Source organism: Lissotriton vulgaris, chromosome 2_1 (assembly GCF_964263255.1).
Source record: "Lissotriton vulgaris chromosome 2_1, aLisVul1.2, whole genome shotgun sequence".
NCBI lineage: Eukaryota > Metazoa > Chordata > Amphibia > Caudata > Salamandridae > Lissotriton > Lissotriton vulgaris.
Genome location: NC_141687.1, coordinates 826,984,454 through 827,011,254, shown reverse-complemented (window position 1 = coordinate 827,011,254; position 26,801 = coordinate 826,984,454). Strand labels below are relative to the sequence as shown.

Genomic DNA, 26,801 nt, shown 5'->3' with positions numbered 1-26,801 from the left:
AAACACACTAATATTATTCCATGCTGAAACACAAGCTTCACATTTTAAGATACACCAGTATCCCTGATGCCATCATTCTTTTCCAGTAGCTTTTTGTCCCAATCCTCCTCTTGCTATTCCATGAATATAGATTAATTTTTTGCCAGACATTACCTTTTCATTGTTAGCAAGCCAATGAATTTGCCAGAAGTATCAGCTTATCACCGTTTGCTAATTCACTCGTTTCTTTTGAAAGATCCGCCTGTCATTTTCAATAAATGCATAAATTTTCTCCCAAAGTACCATCTGCTGGAAAGTGAAATGCAATAAAATCCAGGAATCCATAAGAACACAGGAAGCAGTAAAGTGAAGATTTCTTCTTTTATTCAGGCATTAAAGTACAGCAGAACTTCTCAAGCACAGGCTACATTTTGAACGGCGTAACACAAAATCAAAGATTAGGGAGTGTAGAGGTAGTGCTCCTAAGTGTGCTGTGGTGGATGCATCCTCCAAACAAAATTTAATGAAACAAAAGGAACCACCTCAAAGGGGATTATTGTCTGCCTAGATATGCAAGGCATACACAATGTTTGTTTAAAATACCCCTCACACAACAAAAGCGCCCTTGGTGTCATGCTTCATCATAGGGGTCTTTGAATTGGGAGCACACCGGAAATAACTGTGCTCTCTTTACAGGCTTCTACTCAGAAATACTGATAGAGTTCTAGAAAAGTCATACCTGTACCAATTGGGTATTGTATTTTTAACATCACTTGTATATAATTTATTCACATATTGATAGCAACATAGTGAGTGACTGAGGGATCGTACTTTGTCCTGACGAAGAAGCATCCCTGGCTTCGAAACATGTTGACACCCAAAGGAGAATACGCACATTACTAGTGTGATCTCTCCGACCACAAATTTTAACAATACAAGCCCATGACCAAATAAAGTTTTTTGGAACCCATAAGGCCAGGTATTTTTTAACATCACTTTTTCATCCACCCTTGACGCCTTTTTCACTCGCAACAAATACACCTCACATAGCACTTACAAATATCAGTGCTCCAGCGTAGTCGCCAAGTCGCAGCACGTCCCGTCACGCAGCGGGCGGGAAGACCCTTATGATGAAGCATGACACCAAGGGCCCTTTTGGTGTGTGAGGGGTAATTTAACAAACATTGTGTATGCCTTACATATCTAGGCAGACAATAATCCCCTTTGAGGTGGTTCCTTTTGTTTCATTAAGTAACGGCGTAACAAACGGCAATAAATACCTACATCCCACATTTAATAAATCACAACCCACGAGCTCCCAACAATACATTTTAAGAACACACTGCATGCAAGGAGCATGCCTGTTACATCATCCCCACTTCATAAATAAACAATACCATACACGCGATTGCACAAGGATACCTAGATACCTCGCACGCTCATGTGTATGTAACACCATCCTTTCCAGTAAATAAGTATGTGCCAGTCAATGGCATCATGTTGCCAGGTAACCCCCAAAACTGTAGGCCAATCATTGCAAATAAATACTACGTATCACACCATATGGCAGTCAATGCCGTGGTGTGCACAGTAACGCCATCATGGAACAAGGTTGCCCCATCATGTGACAGTCTGTCAGGTGTCGAGGACCCATGTGTCAGTAAAAACCTTGAACCCAGGGCTCGAGTCTGGGTACCACGCGGGTGGACGGCGTTCTGCCCCCCCCCCCCCCCACTTATTTTACCAGGGGATGCCTTCCTCCCTGCCAAACAGCTGGACTTCACTCTGCCTTCTCTGGGGCGAGATCGGAGCTCACAGGAAGCTGCACACGCACTAGCTTCGCAGATGCAATCGCATCTAAGCGAGGGGAGGCAATGAGCCCGATGGTGCAATCCACCTTTCGTGACGTCACTTCCTGTCGTGACGTCACTTCCTGTCATGGCGTCACGTCCGGTGACTGCGTCCCCCCCTCCCCTCCCCCTCTTTTTTTTTTTTAGGACTTGTGCCCTGCTTTTACCCCATTATCTCTCATCATATGTCAGCCAATGCCCCATACCCAGCTGGACATCACAAGCGCCATGTATTGTTCCCTTTGGCCTAGTTATCTTTTATAAGACAGTCTGTGCTTTGATTTTACGTCTATCCTTAATATTCCACATATCAACCATTGCCAGCATAAGAGCCTAAGGCAGTGACTCTGAACATCTCCGAGACAGGAAGCTGTGACATTAACCATGTTTATCCAACCTCAGAACGTAATGCAGTATATAAGGACACCAGTAGTGGCCCGTGTTTGGGATGAGTGCTGGGTTGGGTGGACACAGGGTTGGTGAGTATAGGGGTTGCGAAAGGAGGGGGCAAAGTAAAAAATAATAAAACAACTTACTTTCAGCCAACCGTGTCCATCTCCTCTTCTTTAGGCACAGGCTCCCATAATCCCCTGCAGCCTATCCTGGAGTTGCTCTCACATGAGAGCAGCTTCAGGATTGGCCTGAGTGCCCTCAATTGGCGCTCCAGGACAGACTGGGAGCCTTTGCCTGCTCTCTCCAACCCCAGTAATGCAGCTGTGGCTGGAGAGAGGTTTACTGCACATGATGGTTTGGCCGGCATGAGACGGCCAGCCAAACCCTCATGCGCAGTGAAGAGAGTGGACTACCACTCCTCTTAGTGCCGTTCCCCCCCCCCCCCCAATGCCCCGCCCCCAAGACTCAGGAGAAAGGAGACATTATGGGCGCATATCTCGCAAACTCCCCACCCCTGGCATCAGAAGCTAGTGCACCCTTAAGATCCTTTTCCCACGAGGCTCTTCCATTCCCCCTTTTTTTTTTCTTTCACAACTGATTGTATTAGAAGTTTAGGCATAGCATGTGTACAGTTCTCCACAATCAGGAGGACACTGTCAACAGTAAGCACGTAGCAGGATGCATATACAGCCTAAACTCTCAAATCACCCCCCTCCCACATCCCCATACCCTGTGAACTACCCCAAAAGACAACCCCCCCGCTACCCATCCCTTATCCCACCCTAACCCAGTGCACGTGTCCACATTCTGCCACTATATACAGCTAAATCACAGTAGGCATCAAATACCCTCCAAGGCCCGGAGGTCCCCATCAGTAGGTTGTACATCGTCTAAATAAATCGGGGGCTCCAAGGTCAACCCCCTGTAATCTGCCCACCACTTCCAGATCTTGTAATGTTTCCAGGGGCAACCCCTGGCCTCAAACACCGGCAATTCTAGCCCCATGAGGAAGTCTAAGCCCGCTTTCCAGGCGCTACATTCCCCTTTTTTTTTAATCCCAAATCTATCTCATAGGCCACGAGTCGGGGCCCCAAATTGTTTAATCTCCTTTGGTTGAAGCTCTGGAAACAAGACCTCGACATTTAACGGCTTCATGAATTGAAGAGATAGTCCTAACCTCCTGTTTTTGAAATGTGGTGGCGAATCGACCTAAATGCAGATCAGCTTCGCTTGGGGTAGTTCTGGCACGCTATTTCCTCTTACTGAAGATACGCCGTGTTCATCTCAGGGACACTGTTCACCTGCAGTCTGCATCACGTTTAATTCCGTGGAAACGCAGATTTTGCACCTCGGCCATATGCCTAGTTCATGTGCTGCACCCTTTGGTTGGGTCTAGAACTGTGGCCGTCCTCCTGAGTGCCTGCAATCAAAGCCCTTGTGTGATGTGAACCAGAAGCCATTAAGGGCCCTGGACGTGGCAGGCTCTAGAGATGTCTGTGTTGAGTGAGTGATTGTGTGCGGTCTCGTCACTCTTTGAAATCTTTACCCAAGAGGGGGGCTGGTTTGCAAATGATTCTAAAACGCACACCAAACTGCACAAACCGTGAAGCAATTGCATCAAGTATAGCATAGTACAGAATAGTACTGCATAGTGTAGCATAGCTTAATATAGTATAGCATAGGATAATACAGCATAGCACAGTATAGCGTAGCCTATTATAGGATAGTACCGTATAGCATAGCTTTGTATGGTATCGCATGGCATACTATAGCGTAGTATGGTATAGTACAGCGCCGTCTAGTATGGGATAGTATAGTTACATAGTATAGTACAGTGTAGCATAATATAGTATAGTACGGTATAGTATGGCATGTTATAGTATAGCGCAGCCTAACATAGTATAGCATAGTATAGAATATTCGAACATTGGAATGTTGAGAGCTCCATTGAAGACCACGGAGTAGCTCTGGGCTTATAATGGCTGGTATAAGCCCGGATCTCAAACATTCCAATGTTTGTCCCTATATCTTTTTAGAACATTCTACACACAGTAAGTGAAATGTTCTAATAGCCGTACAGCCCTACTGCTTCTAGCTATACCGGTTAAAGGCCCTTGCCTGTAGCTTGGGCCTATAACTCTCAGGCCCTTTTTAAAAACAACTGGTACAACCCCGGCAGCGGGCTATTAGGCTATATTATAGTATAGGATCCTTTCTATGAGAATGGTGATGGAGGTTATCAGAAACCTTCAGCTTTTGCTAATTATTGGAATCTCTTCAGTATGAATGTGTGTTAAAATGACATGATGGCAAGACAATACTGCCATCAAAATGCAAAATAATGCTGCATAATTTTCTTTTCCTTGTACTCCAGTTCGACTGGTATCGAAAATTCACATATGTCCCCATCTGCATCCCGTCAAACCTATGTAGCTGATTAACTGGAATGTCTGCTAAGTTAGAGAGGGCTCACAAAGGGCTGCAAAACAGTGTGTCCAGCATGAAGGCTGTCCTTCTCCTGAATCAAGCCTTCCTCAGATCAGCCTGTACGCAGTCCCTCAACTATGTCGGACCGTGCTTTCACCATAGACCTTGTAACTCCCACAAGCCCTCTCCCTCCCACCTCTGCCCACTACACACACCTTCTGTGGCTCTGCGTTGCTTGGCAAACTCGGAGTAACACAAGGCAGCGCTATACTTACCTGTTGGTTGGTGGCAAAGACATCCCCTCATGAACAATGCAGGACTGTATACTTGTGGAAATTTATAGCTCATGACTTGGTCCCTCTGCAGTGAGCCTGCCGAGCCCAGTACCATGGCAATGATACCACGGGCCCCGGATCGGGAAGGAAAAATGGCCCATGTCTCTATTGTTGGTGTAGTGACATACAGCAATTATCAGGACTCCATGTGACCCACAGGGCTCTGGACCATGGTGCACTGCACCTGCTGCTCAAAAGCTAGCCATGCTCCAGGCCTATCGAGACTCCGCACTACTGTTTTGTATTGCCACTAGCTGTAAGTACCTTTAAAAAAGGAAGCATTGCTTTTTAACACCCTGAAAAGGTTTTAGAATAAAGTACTAAATAGACCGTTCTGGAGCCTCGTTGTTTTCACATAGAAACCGCCGCGATCTCCTTTCTCCTCATGCACCCAGCGTTACTCACCTGCTCTAGGTAGAAATCATGGTTTGCAATCCGACCCCTTCTATCTTATTTTCTTTCTCCATGTCACCAGAAGTCACTGAAATCATAGCCTCTTCACCCCTCCCACACAGTTTATTTCCCTCTCCTCGCTTTGGAATGGCTGCAGGGAGCTCTGGGTTCTGCTAGCTCACAGGGCTCTCAGCACTGTCCTGACACCTCTGTTCTCAACCTCTGGGACTCTGGTGTTTCCCATGTTTCAGATGGCAGCGCTTAGAAGCAGGTGCCTCTGGTCATGCTGCCCAATTTCTCCGCTGGGTGTGGAATGCCCCTTTTCCGCTCAGCATGCGCCCTTGTGACCTCACTTCCCAGTCCGTGCAGCTCGAACGCCTGCAGCTGGCCCACCATTATGTCCAAATAGGCAGTACGTCATCAGAGCTGGCCTGTCACTCACAGTTTGCGAAGGATACCCTGGGAGGCCATAACAGCCCCTTGGGGTGAGCAGCTCTGCTAACCTCTCACAAACCAGGGAAGGTATTTCACATGACAGAGAAGTTCCAAAGTGACTGTCATGTTTGACACCGTTCACCAGTTCTCAGCATAGCATTGTAGCCAACATCACTTTTCACATTTGGGAATTTAAACTGAAACTAGAGAAGTGAAATACGAGTACCACATAGAACATGATGTAGGTTAAAGTCAGAACTAGATGGTAAGTGACTGTTTGGAAACGAAACTTTAAATAACAGACACCCTTTAAAACTAAACGAGGCGGGACCTCTAAATATACACTGGAGCCGCCAGGCTTTGGATGAGTGGAGAGAATGGAAGAAGGAGAAAGATGGAGTAAGGGGAAGGAGGAGGGGCAAAAGGAGGGTGAGACTAGGAAGGGACGGAAAGGAAGTGAGAGAAGAGACAATGGTCTGGGGAACTGCGTGAAAGAGACAAAGGGCGAGGTAGAAGAGTTAGTGGGAATGAGATAGACAACAGAGAATATTTAGAAGAGGGAAAGTAAGGAGAGCGAGAGAGACCAAAGTAGGAGGGAGGTAAGTGAGTCGAGAGAGCAGACAAAAGGAGAAGGGAAGATTGAGCGTTGGAAAACCGTAGACAAGTGAGGGGGCGGCAAGAGAGATGACAAAGGGAGGAGGGGTTCAAGTGGAGGAAATACGACCAGGCGCATGGACATGAGGGGCAGAGAAACAACAAGCATTTGCAGTACAATAGGGCTCACATTTATGCAAGACCTATTGCATTGCGAACCGTGGTCATCATGCACAATGGGGGGAAGTGGAGGGAAGGCATGGACAACATGTGTGGGCGGGGTGAGAGGAGAAGGGGGCAAAAAGGCACGGATAACAGGAGTTCAGGTGGGGGAGGAGGCACGGACAACAGGAATATGAGCGGGTGGAGGGGGGAGAAGGCATGGACAACGGGAGGAGTAGAGAAGGCAGTAGGAGAACCTCATTAAAGAAAATGGTGCTCAGTCTTAATAACGGGTGCTGTGTAACACTTGAAGTAAAGGGGCCAGTAGCCATGGGAGGATACAAATGACAACATGGACTTAATAAGGAGGGACTAACCAGCCTATTAACAAATCTGAAGGCAGCATTTACGAAGGAGAAAGACACAAGCCAATGAAAAATATTGGCGAGGGAGTGGGCAGGGCTTCCCTCAGGTACTGAACTATAGCAGATATTCACCACAGCAGTGCTTGCGCGCTGACTCTAGGCTCGACCTAAGAGACCTGAAAGGTGTGAGTGGCAGGTAGGGAGAGACCATGAGGGAGAGACTGGGAAGCAACAGGAGAGGCACCCCGTTCAATGTACTCTGTGGCTCACAGATATGAAATACCACTATCCACATCACCTGTGTTTTATGGTTTCGGGTTGTTGCCGTTCTTAAGTCACCTTTTAAACCATCGGCTATGGCAAAATTATGTCAATCACTGAGAATAAAGTGTCATGCAAAGTGTCAAACTTTTAAACGTCACACATAAACACACTGCACATATGGAACTGTCACACCTAAGCCAACCAAAAACGTGGCAGTTACGTATTGGGCTCCTCCCAAACATGTGCCCCTGTGTCACTACACTTGCTGCACTGATAGCCACGCCCCTTCCTGCACCTGCTTCACCTGTGGCCCTTTCTGTTTTTCAGCATGGCGGCTCCAGCAGCTCTGACTCTGACTGAATGGAGGCGGCCCGACTGAAGAGCGCGTTCCATGGCTAGAATGACGCAGAGGAGGAATCTGGCCTTTAGGAGTTCCTCAAAACCCCCTGCTCCTTCTCTGTTTTTTGAGTATCTTGGACGACAACACGTGTTTTGTGCGTTTCTTCTTTTTGTGGTGATGGGAGTGAGGGGGAATTGTTCCACAACATTAAAAAATGGAGTGGGGGGACACACGATGTTTTATATGAAGACTGATTTACAGTTGTGTTTCCACCAGCGCATTCATATGTTATTAAAGAACGGTTTGTATCCTTGCACATTTTTTTTTTACGAATTAGTTCATGCAGCATTTTAAGTGGGTTGAAATGCAAGTGGAAGTTGGAGAGCGCACTGGGTCTCAAAACGTCATAACACAATATGAAATCGCATGTCGCATAAACGCCTACACAACTAACACATGGTCAATGCCATCTCAATCAGAACAGCCCCATATCTCGTCACTAGGTAGGAATAGGAGAGCCAAAAAATTAACAGAGAAAGGTAAGCCAAGGGTCTGGCTTGGATCGTAGAGCCTGTGAATGAGCCCAGCCCTGAAAATGTTTGCTATATGAATCCTACAACAAACATCGCGTAATATATGATAAATGCAGTCTGTTCAAAATTCACCATTTGACATAAATACATCACATTAGAGCCATGCATTGAGAAGTACTTATTAAAAGTGATATTTTTTTTCAAACATGAATTAGTTACATTACACAAGGTCCCATGCATTGTTTATAAGCATGGAGAGATTAAGTGATACACCCACAATGTGGATCCGATGCTCAGACTCCAACCTGGTTTCTGATTTCTAAAGTCAGCAGCTCTGGACATAACCACGTCCTGAGAAGAACGAGTGAGGGAGGCAGGCAGAAGCCACATGGAAGCTCGATTCATAATGGGCTTGAGGTTCCAACATGATCTCTAGCTGAGCCAGGCTTCAGGCTCCAGCTTGAAGTCCACCCCAATCTCTAAGTGGCTTGCACTATCCATTCTCGGCTGTACCTAAGGCGGCTCCTATCCTGAGCATACTACAGATCCTGGGTGCGTTCATAGCAGATAGTTGGCTAATGCCAAGGCAAAATAATGATTATGCACACCAAATCTATGTATCAATCCTTATTTGTACTGCGTACACCAGCCGTAATGCAGTGGAGTGACCTACAGAGTCAAAGACCGAGGTGCATGCAAAGTGAATCTAGGCATGGAGGCTGGATTCTGAGAAGGGAGATTTGCTATATTGTGATGCAGTGCTCTTTAAAGAGTTGTCTTCTGGTCTTTCCTAAAAGAACAGTAGTGGTGGGCTTGACTGATATTTGGATGATGTTCCAGATGCTGAATGTGTAGATGGCAAATGCCGGTTTACCAGTAGTTTCCTTCATGCACTAGCTCTACTTTGGTTGATGGTTCCTTGGCTTTGTGTGAGCAGAGAGCGTTGTTTGGTATTGTGCGAGTATGTTTGTATGTGTGTGTGTGTGTATATATATATATATATATCCATACGGGTTCTGAGCAAGGCACTCGAAGCAACATGCAGCCACGCTACCTCAAGAAAACAGCAGGACCAGGTATTCCGTGAGTTGTTGTTTTTTATTCTGAAACAAACGACAGCATAACGTTTCGGCCTCTCACAGGCCTTGATCACATGGTGTTACACAATAGAATGGCAGATTTTAAAGTGCGAGTGCAAAAGGCGGTAACCAACCAGAATAGCGTAAAGTGCTGCAGTGCAATAAACATAGTGAAAATACTACGTAAATACATTATTGACGTGAAATATGCACTTGACATTTTTATCGATGTTATAAGTTCGCCGGTATTGGGATAAATCCCCAAACAAACCACACTGTGAGTGTATGTATGTACACAACAATATATATATATGCATAATTTAAACAATATCCGGATAAATCCGTTAATGATATAAAGTTCACCCGAATAAATGAAACAATCCAATGAATTATTCCACTGTCCATGAGTGCAACCAAATGGTCTGAGTATCTGAACTACTGCATATGTATGGATAAATCCGTATTAATCTTTTTAGACATTGTAAATAAACTCAAGTACCCATCTGGACCATTAAATAAGTTAATACACTACTATACCGAGGAACATAATCATACAATACATTTAGATCTGTTTGTAAAAGGCAAACTGAAAAATACGATGGTTGGATTACCAAATTGTGGACATAAAGTGCAAAGTGAATATAATTAAAACCATCAGACAGACACTCCCTATTGATTATAAACATGATCATGATGTTAAATTAATTATAATCAAGGCTGTCGGACAAAACGATAGGATCACTGGGTATTTTTTACAGACATATGGGCAAAGCATAAGTCTAGACAAACCACTGGCCAGGCTGGAAATACATAACATAACCATACTGTGGAGTCGCTAAAGATAGACCTGATATGATGCCCTAAGGAACAAATCATGGAGATAAACTGATCAGAAAAGCGATCTACAGACAGGTATAGAAGTCTTCCGAAGCTTTCAACCCGTTAGGGGACTTGCTGTCTAACATGAGGATGTAACGTGTTTCTAACTTCCTCAGTGCAGCTTCTCTGTTCCCGCCCCTTCTCATAGGTGCAATAGAATCTATGGCATAGTACTTCAGAAGCGCACTGTTGCTATTGTGTTTCTCCCTGAAGTGCCTAGCCACGGGGTATGCTGGGTCATTGGTCTTTATGGCCCGTAGGTGTTGAAGGACCCTTTTATGCACCTGTAATTTGGAACTGCCCACGTATCTAAGGCCACATGGGCATTCCAAAACATACACCGAGAATTCACTTTTACAAGTGAGTTTTTTCTTGATCTTACATGGGGTATCTGAGAAGGGAATGCAGTACTCTGTCTTATTGACCCCCTGAATGCAGGCCTTGCACGAAGCACATTTCCTGAAGCCTCTACTTCCAGCTAGCCAATCTTGTCTGATTGACAACTCGGGGCTCGATTTGACTAATGCGTCCTGCAATGAGAAAGCTCTTCTGTATGTTATTGCCGGTTTTGCGGGCATATCATTGCCTATAATAGGATCGCATTTGACTAGGCCCCAATGCTTGTTAACAATCTTGCGTAAAGCACCATGCTGGTTGTTAAAAGACCAAATAAGTCTGACTTGTTGTTGTGTTGGGGTCTTGGTGGAATTACGTGTCCCCCTATGTGCTAGAGCTTCAGATCGGGGTATGGTGTTGGCTTTCCTGATGGCTGCCAAAACCACCTTCTCATCGTAACCCCGAGCCAGGAATCGCTGTTTACAAGCTTCCTGTGCTATTCGGTTTTGTGCTTCCGTGCTGCTTGCTCTTCTAATCCGCAGCATTTCCCCATAGGGGATGCTGCGGATTAGATGAGGAGGGTGATGGCACTGGGCATGCAGCACAGTGTTGCCTGCCGTGGGTTTTCTGAACAGAGACGTTTGGATTTCTCCGTTGTTGATGTCAATAGCAACATCCAAAAAGGTGGCATGTGAATTGCTGATATCTGAGGTGAATGACAAGTTGTAATTATTGACATTTAGCTTAGCGATAAAGTCTGTAGCCTGTTCGGTGGTTCCCTTCCAGATCATACAAACATCATCGATGTATCTGAACCACCGAACGATGTGATTCCTACAGATAACAGAGTACTCGCCACTGAGGACCTGTCTCTCCCAGTACCCCATGTGGAGACAGGCGTAACTGGGAGAAAAACAGGCCCCCATGGCTACCCCTCTGATCTGCTGGAAATACTGTTTGTTAAACATAAAATAGTTGTTGTTTAAACAGAAATTTATCATCGATAACAGCATTTTGTTGTGTTCAACCAGTGCAATCGGACGATACCCCAAATAATGAGCCACTGCCCTAAGTCCATCCACATGGATGATGCTGGTATATAGGGCAGAAACATCAAGTGTGACCAGCAGGTACGATGGATCCCAATCAACAGTGCTTAGCTTTCTTAAAAAGTCACTTGAATCTTGGACATACGAGGGTAATCCCACTACATATTCCTGCAAAAATGAATCCACATAGATCGTAGTTTTTTCTAGTAAACCCCCACATGCAGAGATAATAGGTCTGCCGGGGGGCTTCTCCGAGTTCTTGTGAATTTTGGGGATCAGATAGAGGACAGGCATTATGGGAAAATCGTTTTTGAAATATTTGAGTTCATCCATGCTAATGAGTCCTGATGACCTCCAACCCATTAGCATTGAATAGAATGTACTTTGGGCTTTCTTAATGACCGCCAGATCACAATGTCTATAGCAGGTGGTGTCATTCAGCTGGGCAGTCGCCTCTTCTAAGTACAAGTCTCTTGACCATAAAACAATGTTGCCCCCCTTGTCCGATTGGCGGACAATCACATTGCCAGCCTTTTGGATCTTAGCCGCTAGATCAGTGTATTTTTTGTTACAATTATTTCTGTATTTATTGTTCCTCAATGTCTGTGAGTAAAGTGCCTTAATATCTTTGACTGTGGCCTCTTGGAAGATTTCGATATTGTCATGCAGCATCTGAGGAGTATATGTAGATTTCGGTTTGAATTTCGTGAGGTTGTCCGTTATATTGCCAGATTGAGAAGCAATGTCTTCATCGGTTTGTTGTGTCAAAAATTGTTCATGTCTCAAACTCCAAGTCTTGAACTAGTGGCAAGTCATGACCAATGAGTGTCGGACTATTGAGAATATTGGTAGCCGTTCTAACCTCCTGATTCCGGGACTTACTATTCACAAAGTGCTTTTTCAGTTTTAATTTTCTTGTGAATTTGAATAAATCTATACGGGTGTCCGCATAATTCAGATTGCGAGGCGGACAAAAAGATAAGCCCATGGATAATGTTTTCAGTTCGGAATCTGAGAATTGCATAGAGGGTAGATTGATAATAGAAAAATTAGACACACCTGATTGCTCTATGGCTGCTTCTTCTTTCTGCTCCACTGCTTCTTGTAAGGTTTGCGTTTTGGAGCGTCGTCTTGCTCTGGCTTTTCGGCGCTGTCTTCGTTTAGTGCTGGGGTTTTTGAAGCCTTTTGGCGATCGACTCTGGGGCGCAGTATATCCCTGTTGTCCTGGTTCACTAATTCCAACTCCTGCGCCATCGTGAACCGGGTAAACCCCAAACCCGAACGGGTTCTACCTCCTTCATACTCCGAACCACTGTCTATATTTGAGCTCAGATCTGCATTTGACGAACTGGCTGGCAATGTTGCACGTTGAGCTCTTCGTTCTTTAGGGGCCGCTTGGTTCTTGGGTGGTTGGGACAATTTCCTGGCGTCATATTTACGCGCAAACGTAAAAATGCGCCCTTCTAAATAGTCTGTTTTGTCCCGCTGAAACTTGTACTGCTTTCTTTTTATGATGATGTCCTCCTCTTTTTGAACCCGGACCATCATCTCCTCTCGGAGTTTCATGCTCTCCGCAGCTTTGTCGGTACTTAGCCCCTCAATCTCGAGGTTCAATGCATCAATTTGAGTTTGAATTTTCATGCGGTCCGACTCTGCATAGCGTACTAGTATTTGTACTAGTCTCCTTGAGGATTCCAAGTTGCATTCTGCCCACTCTCTGAGCATCTCCGGGTCTGGTTGATCGTAGCTCGGAGCCAACAGTACTCGTAGCCCCCTCGGTATACGATTGACCTCCAGGTATCTGCTCAGGGAGCGGTGCTCCCACCACTTGGCTTGCTCACGTTTTATTAATTTCTCCAATTTTTTTATATAGGCCACGTAAGTTTAAGGCACCATCGTTGACTTCCACAGTGGGACCTGCCGCAGCCGACCCCCCAGCCGGGGAGTCGTCAAACACATCGAGGGCCGCCACCTCCCTCCCTCTTCTAACACCAGCTGCCATGTTGCAAATGGAAAGAATATTGTATCAACGCGCTATCTCGCGTCACTCACTGGTTTTGTCGGTCTCGAGACAAATGCAGCCTGCCGACAATCCTGGAATAACTCCTTCACGGAAAGTGTCCAATCGACGCCAGATTCCTCAAATGAGCTCAACAACCCGGGCATGCGACCGCCGTCGACACGCCGAGTCGGAACCCGCTTTTTGGACCAGCGCCGTTACTGGGTATTCCGGGGCTTAGCAGTCACTCCCCAACGAGAGAAAACAGTGCCTCCGGGTCACCGGAGGTCGTGGCTTCCTGCCGCCGAGCCAGCAGATGAAGGAGGGTCCTGCTACGCCGGAGAAGCGCTCAACCGGCTATGATATCCATACGGGTTCTCAGCAAGGCACTCGAAGCAACATGCAGCCACGCTACCTCAAGAAAACAGCAGGACCAGGTATTCCGTGAGTTGTTGTTTTTTATTCTGCAACAAACGACAGCATAACGTTTCGGCCTCTCACAGGCCTTGATCACATGGTGTTACACAATAGAATGGCAGATTTTAAAGTGCGAGTGCAAAAGGCGGTAACCAACCAGAATAGCGTAAAGTGCTGCAGTGCAATAAACATAGTGAAAATACTACGTAAATACATTATTGACGTGAAATATGCACTTGACATTTTTATCGATGTTATAAGTTCGCCGGTATTGGGATAAATCCCCAAACAAACCACACTGTGAGTGTATGTATGTACACAACAATATATATATAAGCATAATTTAAACATATATATATATAATTTGTAGAGCACATGTACACCTGTCTGTTTCTTGGCACTAAATGTATGATTAGCCTGGGTCCTTGTGAGTTATTCGTACGCCTGAATAAACAGCCATGTCTTAAGGAATCTCCAGAATGCCAAAAGGTCTGTACCGGATCTGATGTCAAGGGGGAGGGCATTCCAGAAGTGGGAGCCAGCACTGCAAATCTGCTGCCGCCTAGTCTCTTCAGTTTGTAGGATAGTGGTATATATATTGTAGATAATGTAGGGGTCTTTCAGGTGGTGTCAAGTAAGATTAGCCAATTAAGTTTCCTTAGAGGTGTGCTGCGGAGGGTAGGATGCCCTTAGAGGGGCCATTGTGGTCTGGGGGACCGCGTAGCAGGGTGTTGCCATCATCCAGATACATGGATTTGAATGGCAGTTTTAAACTTGCTTTCTGGATGGAAAATGTTTATTTTCTTTAGTGGAGAGAACTGGCACCAAGCTTTTGCTTTACTTGGAAAGGTGTTCTTCAGGGAGAGGTCTGTGTCAAATGTGAATCTGAGTCAAGGGTGAATCTAAGTCACTTGGCATTGGTTGAGAGTGAAGAACCGAGGTTTAACCCAGTGGCGTCAGGGACACGCCTAAGATCTTCGAGTTCACCTGTCTTGGTATACAGAGACACAGAATACTTTTGGATGGCATCAGAGACCAAGTTTATTAGCTGCAGCTAGTAACAGTGATCCTAGAAATACATCACAGTGTAAATTCTCAGGAGACTACTCATTTTACTAAGGCGAGACGTCTCCTTTTATACCAAATATTCACATTATAAATGTACACCCACTGCACAAAATTCTAGCCAATAAGGTACATTTTCAAACAAAGTGTCACATAACTAAAACTCAATTTACAGTATACCAACCCAAAGTTAATTATTAGGAATGCCCCAAATTCAATCTCCACAAACCGGACTAACCTATAATTGAAAGCATAACCCATGTAATGAAGAAACATAAAAAAGAAACAGTAACAGATGCTGAACAAGATAAGGCATGTGCAAGGAAACTAAAAGTTAACAATGTCCTGAACATTGATTGGCAATCTCAGACAAAGATCGATCAGGGAAATTAGCTTTGAGAGGTCAGTTTCAGGTGAAGAGGTCCGTTTCTTACAGTTCATTTCAGAGTCAAAAAGAAACCTAGTTAATGTATACATGAACTAAGAAGGAAAGGCCACTTTATTCGCCAGGCTACCTTCACAGGCCTACGTGAGGGCAACACAAAACGGTGGCACAGAACAAAATGGACTCAGACTCGAGAATTACAAAACCTCAGGCCCTCCTTTTGCCATTACGTAGGCAATAACCTAAGACTCCTGTTAATCTGGGTCTATGTCGATATTCATTAGGTCATCAAGGTGTTGCTGTAGCATCATATTATTATTCTCTACTTCTCTCGGGACAGGTCTCCGAACACACATAGTAGCACAAAGATTACAAATGGCGGGACCACACTGGATGCAAAGACAACAAGAGAAAAGGATGGTTAAAACCATACCAAGGAATGTCAGAATCTTCCATCCCCATTTGGACAGCAGTCCCCAAAACCATCCGGTCAATGACCAGTCTCCTTTGTCTACATGGATAGACTCAGAGATTTTATACAACCTAGAGATGGCTTGGTACACTGTAGGGGCATTATCTGGTATTTAAACACAGCAACTGGATCCAATCAATTTACATACTCCTCCTCGATCTGCAAGTATGATGTCTAATACCATACGGTTCTGCAAAGTCATAAGGCGGTCTGCTTCAAGCTCCGCTATAACATTACTAAGAGCACCTGCTGTCTCATTAATAGTAGCTTCAAGAACGCGGACAAGCTGTCGAATATGCCTACTATTGATCATAGGACCCCAAAAGGACAGGAAGCCTTTGAAGAAATCTCCTACTTCGTGTGCTGCAGTATCTTCCTGATTGAAGACACCTCTACCATATCTCGTTCTATGATAGTCTGAAGCAGTAGTGTGTGTAGGGGGAAGTAGAAAAGCCACATAACACGTTCCCGAAAAATCAGGTGGCAACCATGTGTAGGCTCTGTCATGACAAACAAAATATGTGCCTTTAGCTGGCACAAAAGGTGGAGAAGTCCAAGATGAATAGACATATGTTTGAGGGTACACATTCTTACCTAGGTGAGATTTCGGATTCTGACCATTAAAATGGTGGCACAGAACAAAATGGAGTCAGACTCGAGAATTACAAAACCTCAAGAGTTGGGCTTTTAATCCATCCAGGTTCAAGTCATTGCACCGATGTAGACTACTTGATAATTGTGGATTTTGGTGAATAATAGGGATTAATTTAGTGGGGGTTTGTTTTCTGGTAGGTGCTAGACATCTTGGTCTAGCTGAGGTGCAGACAATGTGGAAGTTCTTGGATGTTTGGAGCAGATAAGACTTTGCTGAAGAGTTGTGAGTTTTTGGCATATTGATGGATTTTGGTGTTGAGTGGTGAGTAAAGTTATAAGGAGTGCCAAGTTGAGGTTGAAGATGATGGGGACCAGATGCATCTTTGGGAAGTTCCCTTTCCTTAAGTGATGTGGAACTCCAAAGGAGCCCAATAAAATTATGTTGATTGGTGAGTTAGGAGGAGGTGGAGGTTGCCAATGAATCCCATTTGGCATTTTTGGGTGTGAATGATTGGATGTTCAATGGTGTCTCAGTGGGCCAATAGGCTAACATATCAGATGGCAGTGGTTATATTTAACTATGGTCAAGGGGTATGATTTGAAATATAATTCTGCAGTACTACATTATCTGATGCCAGATTGGAAGTGAAAGATGGGCTATTAAGTTGATGGGATCAGCAGGGACTAATGTAGGTGTCTTTAGAAGTGTTAGGATGTGAGGATCTGGCTTTACTTGAGAGCATCGAGGAAGGTGCCTTCGTTGGGAGAGGCATGGACAGTGTTGAATGGGGTAGGCCTGTCCTGAGAGGAATCTGATAAGAGAGTAATAAAGCTGGCTTTATTGAAGTTGAGGATGCTGGTGATATCTGCAAGAAACAAGGACTTCAATACTGACAACTGTGGGATGCACCATTCACTATTGGGAGTAAGAGGGAAAGCAGGCTTGGTGTTGTCAATGAGCAGTTAGATCCTTTGGATGTTTTCACTGAAGACTAGGTTGGTGGCATTATACATATATGTGGAGTATATGACTGGAAGATCAGGAAGGTTGTTGATGTAGTGCTTGATAATCTTTGAAGACTGTTCTGTTTTTGTTGGCTGCTTCATTGGTCGAGTTGGTACATTACTTGACTTGGGCTAATGTGATGAGTTGTCTGTGTGTTATAGTCTGAGGTCATCGGCGTTCTGCATGTGTTGCATTTTTTTTGTTTCCATGACTTTAATGTTTGTTGCTAGCTAGGTCTTTGGTCTTTGAAGTATCAAGGTGCTGGAAAGTTCAGCTTGCACGTTTTAGTTGGAGCATCAGTGTAGAAGTTTTTTTTAGAAGAGAGATTATGTTGGATGTGTTGGTGGGAATGATTCAGTGGGGCGTGAATTTGATCTTTAGGCTGTCAAGTGAGAAGCTCTTTAAGCATCTGAAGGTTTGTTCTCCCTTCGATTGACTTCAGTTTGTTGGTTCAGCGTTGAAAAGGATGATGGGGATAGTTGGTCCAAGTCAGAGTTATAGGTGATTTGCATGGGTTGTTTGGTGATGTCGACAAGATGGCCTCATGGAAGTGGCCTTTCAAGTAACTGCCCTATGCTAGGGATACCAGTGGGCAGGACATCACAAATTGAGTAAAGCAGGTAAAACTGCAAGAATCTACAGGTAGGAAATTCATAATGTCACATTTGGTAGAGATGTACTGGGAAATATGTTTATTTGATGTAGATACAGATTTTCGGAAAGTGCAGTGAAATCACTTCCCTTAGTGATGGGTGCTGTCTGTACTCATTACCAAGCTTTCTTCCCTAAGCTCACAAAGTTTCTTTTTTAAGATAAGCACAGGCTGACAAAGAATGAATGTGAACAGTCTTGTGTTTTATAAAAGCTCTCTTACCAGCCCATTACCACAACACAGGCCGAAACCACAAGCTCTTCCTTACCGGTCTTTGCCTCACCCATATTCTCTAAAGATGTCCATTTATTAAAAAAATATTTGTGAAGTATGTCCCTTAAAGTTGAAAACAATGAGAGAATAAACCAGGCTGTTAAAGCTCCAGTGATGAAGATAAGGCTCCCAATTGCTGAGAGAAGGAACGGAGGCAGGGGCAGCCTTAGGCATGTGCACGCTGTGCACCTGCACAGGGCCACCAAACCCCAGGGGCCACCACACCAATATATATCCTTAATATAATAATACTCAGAGGATGGATACATATTTGCGGGTGGCCCCTGGCAGGGATTTGGTAGCCTCCGGCTCTGTTCCACTTCCGAACACCCTGACCACCCTCTTCAATGGCCTCCGCGCTCCACCCTGCCCAGACCCCCCTCTTCAGGGGCCCCCTACCTAGGCTTCCTGCCTAGGGCCCCAATAAGCCTAGAGCCGCCCCTGACGGAGGTCCTGTGAGAACTTTTCTTTGGGGAGTGTTCTGTAAGTGCTGTCATTTCTTGTTGATGTCTCAGGCATGATTGCATTCCCATTCGTTACCCAAGATACTTCTTTTTACACGTAAATGGTAACTCGATAAAGCAGTCAAGTGCTAACGCGGATATAAAATTACACTGTACTCATTTACAACATCCGTGTGAAAACAGCACTATGGATATTAGTTGGACTTTGGCAAATAGGGTCAGAAGACGAAGACATCTCTGCCAGCAGGTCGAGCTCTCTAAATATGGCAGGCAGTTGTCTGCCAGGGCAATGCTGGTTATTATCTCTGCCTCTCTGGTGGACGGCGGGCTGTCTACTAATCTCTAAATGAAGCCATATTGTCGTTAATAATTATAGGACTTTTCTTAACACCTAAGGAATTTAGGTATGGTAAAAATATGAAAATCAAATCAGAAAATCCTAACAATTTCTGAGTTCAATAAATACCCCTGATCAGTTTCTGGCTTTGTAAGACTATGATTCAAATAATATGGGCAGTGTTTTCCTGTGTGGGGGAAGAATTGTCCCATCATGTCCCCAATTGACCGTATTGATGGCCTTTTCTATATCGAGGGAAACTAGAACTGCTTCCCTGCCCCATTTGTTTGCCAAATTGATAAGATGGATAGGCTTCTTTCTTTTTTCACTAGAGGAAATTCCCTGTATGAATCCCGATTGATCAGAATGTATGATAAGATTGATTCCCTTTTCCAGCCTCATGGCATTCGTAAAGAGTTTAACATCTGCATTTAGGACCAAAATGAGGAGATCTGATCATCACAACTTAAGGTCCTTCCCAGCTGTTATGCGTTCTACCTTAAGAAGATATTAAAGGTATCTGTTAAGATCACTATAATATGATGAGCAAACTTTTCATGGAAGGTGGGGAAGAGCCCATCTGTTCCTGTGGCAAGAGCCAATTTCAAGTTCTTATCTGTCAGGTCCTCTCCCCTAGCAATGGGCTTATCCAGAGATTCAGCATCAAGGGCACCCAGTCCCAGTAAAGACACCAAAGAGACGAACATTGTGTGAACATTGCAGTCAGTGGAATTGCTCTTGTACAATTGCTGATAGTATATATGGAAGGCTCTCTATTTAACGCTTCAGTTATCTGTACAACTCCTTCATTATCTCTAACCTCACCTAATTGGTACCAGATCTGTAGTTTATTGGCCTGGTTACCTACTTTGTAACAATGGGAGGGAACCTGTTTTGCCAACGTGTAAGCCTGTTTTAGCCAATGCTTTGTCTAGTGCAAGTGTGTGAAGCTGACTTCTGACCTAGGTCAAATGCCTCCATGTCGTCTTTGAGAGGTTTGATTTATTGGTGTATTGCCTGTAAATCCACCAGCAAGGTACTCCAAAATGATTGCTCTCATCTGTTTTAGCCTGGAGGCCTCCTGGAGGAAGGTTCTACATATGACTTCCTTAACAATATCCTATATAGTCTCCATGGGCATATCCTGGGTGTCACTAAATGCTAGGCATGCAAGAATTTTAGTTTTGGCCTCATGAGGCACTAGATGGTCCTTTAAGAGAAGTAATTCAGCTGCCACTGTTCTTTAGGCCGTGGCCCATTGAGTACAAGTAGGTCTTACATCAGAGAGACCGGGCCACGGTCAGATAACATCTGTAGGGTTTGGTCAACATCTGAAATATGATGCAAAAGCCCATTGTCCAGCAATACGTAATCAACACATGCATGTGACCGGTGAGCAGCGGAGTAGTGTGACTAATCCATGCATGTGGGGTGTCATGGTGGTGCCATGCATCCCTCGATCTCAATTCACTCTGTAGAGTTTTTACCCTGGATGTACATAGCCTTTGTCCCACCCACCCTCTGCTGAGACTTTTCCTGGCTGCCACCTATTACAAGATTAAGGTCTACCCTTATATTAATGGATGGGATGACAAGCAATAATGTCATGCAGTGCCTGCCCAATTAACTTTCTTGACACCTGTCTGGGCCACAGAGTGATGCAAAGTTAACTAATTGGTCAGCCCAGTGCCCCTCTACTGTGATCCTTCTCCTCATCTTGTCCGCGTTTGATTGAAGAGCGATGAATGGATGCCTAGGACCTATCAGTTTTACCACCCTTCAGTCTTATTAGGGCCAGAATTTAAATATCGGTGCTGTGAGTGTTCGAAGCATAGCCTGTGCTTGTCACTCTGAAGGAGGTAGGTTTACTGATGGAAACAGACATCAGCCACATGATCATGCAGTTTTCCCTTGATCCCAAATCTCTTTACTGGATGAGGCAGGTCATTGGCATTATCAGAGACGATCCAAGACTTTGGGAAGACATTAGATCTGAAAAAAATTGAGTTGTATGTGTGTGTATAGAGGTGGTGGGTCCCACCTCACAGGGGAAGGTAGGATGGTTAATACTGTCGAAATCGATGGAAACAGTCCAAGAAAAATCAAAACTCCCTAACTTGCAACAAAGAACAATGCACAACAGTTTGAGCCATTCATTCAAATAAATGTATCTGTCTCCGAGAAGGAAACGAGATCATTAAAGAATAAAATGACGCAAGCTGATAACAAGAACACGTGTAGGGTGTTTTGCCACAATGGGCTACTCCACTCAGGCTCCATCTCCAAGCCCCGGTGAGATATCATCTGGCAAATATACCCAGGCTAATCATATGAGAAAGCTGTCCTGTTGCCATCACACTCCAGTCTCCTCTTGAGTAGGTGGGAGAGAGCCCTGAATGGCATTAGTAACTCCTCAAGTGAGAGAGAACTCTCTTCCTTCATGTGGCAAGTTCCCCCCTGTTCGGCTTAGAGCACCCCTGCCCACTATGCACCAGTACTGACTCAATGACTTCATAGAAGAGAAGTCTGTGGAAGGGAGGAGAATAATCTCCTAGCCCAGGAAGACCTAGTAGATTACAAGCAGAACCTTGCAATGAAAAGATGTGTTGCTGGTCCTCTCAGTGAAAGATTATTTTAAAGGGATTGCCCCACCGATATTTAATGTCTTTTGCTTGTAAAAAGTCTAGAGACTTGAACCACCGCTGCTTCTGCAGAGTCATAGGGGAGAAGTCCTGTAAACTTTGGATTAATGACCGATTGTAGGAAATTGGCCTGGCAGACCTCGTTCTGGGTATAAGTGCTTCTGTTTTTTGCAAAGTAATGGACTCTGTTAAGGACACCAAATTGCAATGTCCTTCCACTGATGCGCTTGTATGTTCGATGTGTTTTGTTGGTCCCGATATGATCTTTTCTTAGGGATTCCAGCATGGCCTGAAGAGGTCCTGCCCATAATTCTCCAGTTCTGCATGCAGATTATCACTTGGGACCCTTCTGATGTGAATACTATCCTGCATGGATCCATTCTCCAGTCTCTCCTGAAGTAAGGTATGCCGATCCTCTAAGTCTGCAGCCTCTGACGCGATTGCAGTCATCCACCTGCTAACCATCTGTCTTCTCTGGTCATCAACCCAATATAACACACAAGATGATGGACGGAATGTTGCACAATGGCAAAACTTTCACCCCCACTCACAAATCTGGGTTTAATCCATTGTTATTTTGCTCACCAAGCCACCCCAGTTCAGACATGGCCATATGCAAATCAGTATTGACCCTGTGCCTCATGGGAACAGTCCAGCCTGAACTGCCAAGCAATGTCTTCCCTGGACCGGAATCAAGCATCCTAGGACTGGTTTTTGGCTTTCAGCCATCTTCAGCCAGGATAGCATCAACCCAACATACCAGCTCTGTAACATCCCTTTTAATGTCCTTGCGGTTCTGATGTAGATTTGATTAAACAGCCTGAATGCCGTTGAGTTTGCTGAAGGCTTGTATAAGGATGCCTTTTGTGATTGTTTGATCAGGTGGAGCGGGCTTTAGGTGGCCATGCATACTACTGCACATGCCATTGTTTTTCTCGTTGGCCCTATGCATGGTGTTCTGGATTGGAGTAAGTCTTTAGCTGGCATTTCTTTCTTTCTCTGCCTTCTGTCACTAGGAAGCATCTAAAGGGAACAGAAACACTCCCTCCATGGCCTTGGTAATAAGGGGAAATTGGTAAATCTGAACACTCAGATCTGGGAGAATACAGGTAAGTAGCTGCCCCACTCTGAGCACCACACCAAGATAGTCAGGAGTCTGAGAAGGCCAAAGGCAGAGGCCAGCTAAGGTTGCTCCCTACTCAAACACAAAAAAATCTTTGTTTTAGTCCATTGCTGGTGGGCCTGGTGTGCAGTTCAATCGAAGGCTACAAATAAGGCCCTCAGGGGCATCTCACTCACTCTGCTGTAGAATGGGGGGGGCGGAGGTGGGGGAACAGCCACATTTCGAGTGACCTGTCCCAGATACCACTGTGGTAAGGTGTCCCCATATAGGGTAGATGTTTAGACCTTGGATGACCGCACTGGCCCATAAAGGACATCCATTCTTCAACAGATGGCGTTGAGAACCAAATTCATAAGCAGGGTGGCATAAAACTGGAGAATCGCCTGACCCTGGTGGGTCCCTTCAATATTCAGGGGGTTGGGAGGGGGGGCCGGGGGGGGATCAGTACGTTCAAAGAGCCAGCCAGGCCTCATCAATGTTAGAGGTTCAGGGGAAAAGGTGCTGCCTGATAGAGTTAGCTGAACTGGTTTGCGAAGGGGCTGGCATCAATTCAGCAGCATTTGGGAGTAAAGCGGCCATACCTGCAGGCAAGGGAATTGGTCCACCACCCGAGGCAGCCCAAGAAGCCATGATGTTTCCTCTCCCCTTTTGTGTTGGGGATTGGGGATCCACCCCACCTGGGTCACATTGCTTCTTGCGCCATCTTGTCTTTGCCTAGGATCAGAGTAAAAGGCAGCTCAGTGGCAGTCCAGTAATGCTCTAGTGTTTCCAATGTGCATTGGTAGGATGAGGAGACTTTGGGGGGAGCAGCGAGGTAGGATACTGGCTCCAGTCACTGATGAGCTGGGGATTGTTAGTCCCAGCAATGGAGCACCAAGGCTAGCATTCTAAAATATTTGTGAGGCAAGGCTGAACTCCAAACATGGCAATTTAGCCAACCACCCAAATATGAACAGGAATTCACACCCACATAAAACTGATTTTAAGGTGCCAATGAATGGGTGCAAAGGTCATAGTTCCAATGTCACTCTTAATCACACCACTGGGCTCTAGTGGTTGGTTACTGAGGAGCAATAGTAATACTGAAGATGAAGGAAGGTTTTATTTTGCCAGTCCAAGCCTTTACGATTAGCTTTACTATCCACCTTTACTGCCATGTGGAGTTGGAACAGTGAGGGGTGTATCCAAAAATGTGCTCTAAGATAGGGAATAGATTTAATTTACTATCCAACACCTTCCCTACTAACCACAGGGACTGGAGTTGGAATAGTAAGTTAAACTATTCACTATCCAGCACCCCTCAACACTATGCGTTGTAAAGGCATGCGTTGTAAAACTTGCGATGTAAAAGCATGCGATGTAAAAGCATGCGTTGTGATGTCATACATCCGCGTAGGGCCATATTAGGGGCACATAGGCCACCCTGCTTGAATGGAAGAGTCAGAATTTCCTACTTGCCTCGTGGTGGCTTGCCAACACAGGCTAGAGTCAGAAGATTAGTTCTGAGGAGTTTAAGAAACAGTGCTGTCAGTGGGCTGGTGATCCTGATAACCATATATAAAAATGTGGGAAGGATGACCATTTTTGCAATGGTGAGCCTCCTAATCCGCGACAGTGGCAGTCGGGACCAGGTCGGAATCCACTCCTCCAGCCACCTCCTTAAACTGCCATAGTTCACTCTCCAAAGTTCGTCTCAATTTCTGCTATTCCAGATTCCTAAAGTGGACCAGCTCTGCGGCCCATTACAATGGATATTCAGAGTTCAAGGAGGCAGTTGCCTAAGTGAGCGGGAAGATTGGTGATTAGGACCAGTTGATATGGATTCCTACATATCCACCGAATCCAATAATCTCTCAAATAATCTGTGATGTTTGTTTTAGAATCATGAATATATAAAGTAATGTCCTCTTCAAACAAAGAGAAAAGAATTCTGTGGGCTGTGAAGGTGAGGCCCCTATTTGCATGATGTTGTAATCCAGCCACCGGGATTTCAGTGCGATCGCAAATAATATCGGTGACAGTGGCAACCCTTCCTGGTTCCCCTAAGAATTGCAAATGGAGAAGTAATGACACCACTGAAGCACAGTCTTGCACTAGGAAGAGTATGGAGGAGGTTGATCCAGCCTAGGACTTTGGTTCCCAATCCGAGGCGGGTCAAAAGATAAAACATGTAGGGCCGTTCTAAGGAATCAAACCCCTTGGTGGCATCGAAGAGGACAGCAGTGGCACTGAGCAGAGGGTCTATGAAGTGAATAAGAGCAAGCACAGTGCACAGATAATGCACTGTGGAGCATCCAGAGATAAAGTCAGACTTATGAGGTCAAACAATATTCGGCAGAAGGGGCAGTATCAGAGTCCCTTTCGTTTTGGCAAGAATTTTATTATCAACATTTATCACAGAGAGGGAACGATATGAATTGCACCGGCCTGGTGTCTTTCCAGATTTTAAAACTGTAATGATTACTGCTTCCTGCAGAGAGGGGGCAGTACGCCCATGCAAAGGGCCTCCTCATAGAATGCAAAGAAGTGCATGTAGAAATCTTTTGACAGGCCATCTGGACACCAAAAATAAAATTTGGGTAGAAGGAGCTGACATTACCCGGTACTGGAGATTTTAGTGCCCCCTGGTCACCTTCATGATAGCGTCTCTGTCTTTGTAATTTAGTAGGTGGGCCACTATACATCGTGCCAGTGTAGCAGGTGGTGGCTGCGGGCCTAGAGATTAGTTTGCTCACTCAACCATCAGAACATGAGAGAGAGCATCTGCAACTAAACGTGAAACAAGACTTCAATGTAGTTCTCTATTTTGTGCATCGCTGTGGATTCTGGGACACCCAGAATATGGATATTGTTCACTTTGGACCTCACCTCCAGATCTTCATTTTTGTTTTTTTTCCAGTACTTCTCTATAAGCAAGAGGTGCTCATTGTTCCGCTAGGGGCATGGCTCAAAACATGTTGACCAGAAAGGAATAGAATCATTAATACTCTTTTTCTTCTTTCTTTCCCCTGATTTTAATGATACCGACTAGAAGCAGGACTAAAATACGGTGACCTACTAGGTAGGTATTTTTTAAACTTGTATAGCACCTTCATCCCACTCCCTCTCATGACATTGTCTTTATTATTACACAATACTAAAAAGTGCTCCCGCCTATCTTGTCTGATTCACAGTGGATTGGGAAGGACCCAGGTGGGTGAGAAATCTCTAAGAAAAAAAGATTTTTTCTCTTATTGTGGAGGATATGTCGATCGCTATTTTTCCCAATTTACTGGGTTTCCTTTTTTGCTAAAGTTGTACATTTGAGGGTCAACCCAGTTATTCCTCTTCCTCCCCCCTACTTTTGATAGGTGCTCATTGGTCATCATATGTGTATCTTCAACTTTGGAGATTTGACTCTCGATCTGTTAGATGAAATCATTTTGCTTATCCACTCTCTCCTTCATAAGATCAATCATGCTGGAAAGGATGTCAATTTTGGCATCAATGGTGTAGAGGCTATTTTTAATTCCAAGAACATTTCCTTGATATTGTGATTCGGGGAGGGGGTAACTGGAGCGGCCGGCCCTGTGACTGGTCATCTGAATCTAGATTAGCCATATTGCCTGGTGCTCACTTTCAAAGCTGTAGTTGTTTGTCAGGCTTTACCATCGTGGACGTGAGATGCAGATAACACCTCCAGCGGTCAACTAGGGGTTACTGTGCAAAGATGGTACTTGCTATCCGAGAGCAGCACCTATAGCCAAGGTCCAGGTCCTGCCACTACCCTGTCGCCTAAGAGGGGTGTGAGCAGACCCAAGCCCACAAACTGGTCAGCATTTGATCCTCCAGTAGTAGGTAATGTTCCTGCGTGTTCTGAACGAGAGACGGTTCTGAGCTTACTCCTGCAGGACCAAGGGCCTTACCATGGCAGTAGCTGGTAGCTGCTCGCATCTAAGAAAGTCAAGTCGAGAATAACT

General features: G+C 45.0%; 1 protein-coding gene across 1 annotated transcript in view; it reads left to right on the top strand.

The window, feature by feature from the left end:
* The window catches only part of LOC147731229 (uncharacterized), a 54,624-nt gene extending 46,774 nt beyond the window's left edge, over positions 1–7,850 (top strand). Inside the window, exon 4 of the mRNA XM_086958708.1 lies at positions 7,525–7,850. Coding sequence (XP_086814834.1) covers positions 7,525–7,576 — 52 coding nt within the window. The 3' untranslated portion in view covers positions 7,577–7,850. The remainder of the gene's footprint in view (positions 1–7,524) is intronic.
* The last annotated feature ends 18,951 nt before the right edge of the window (positions 7,851–26,801 follow it).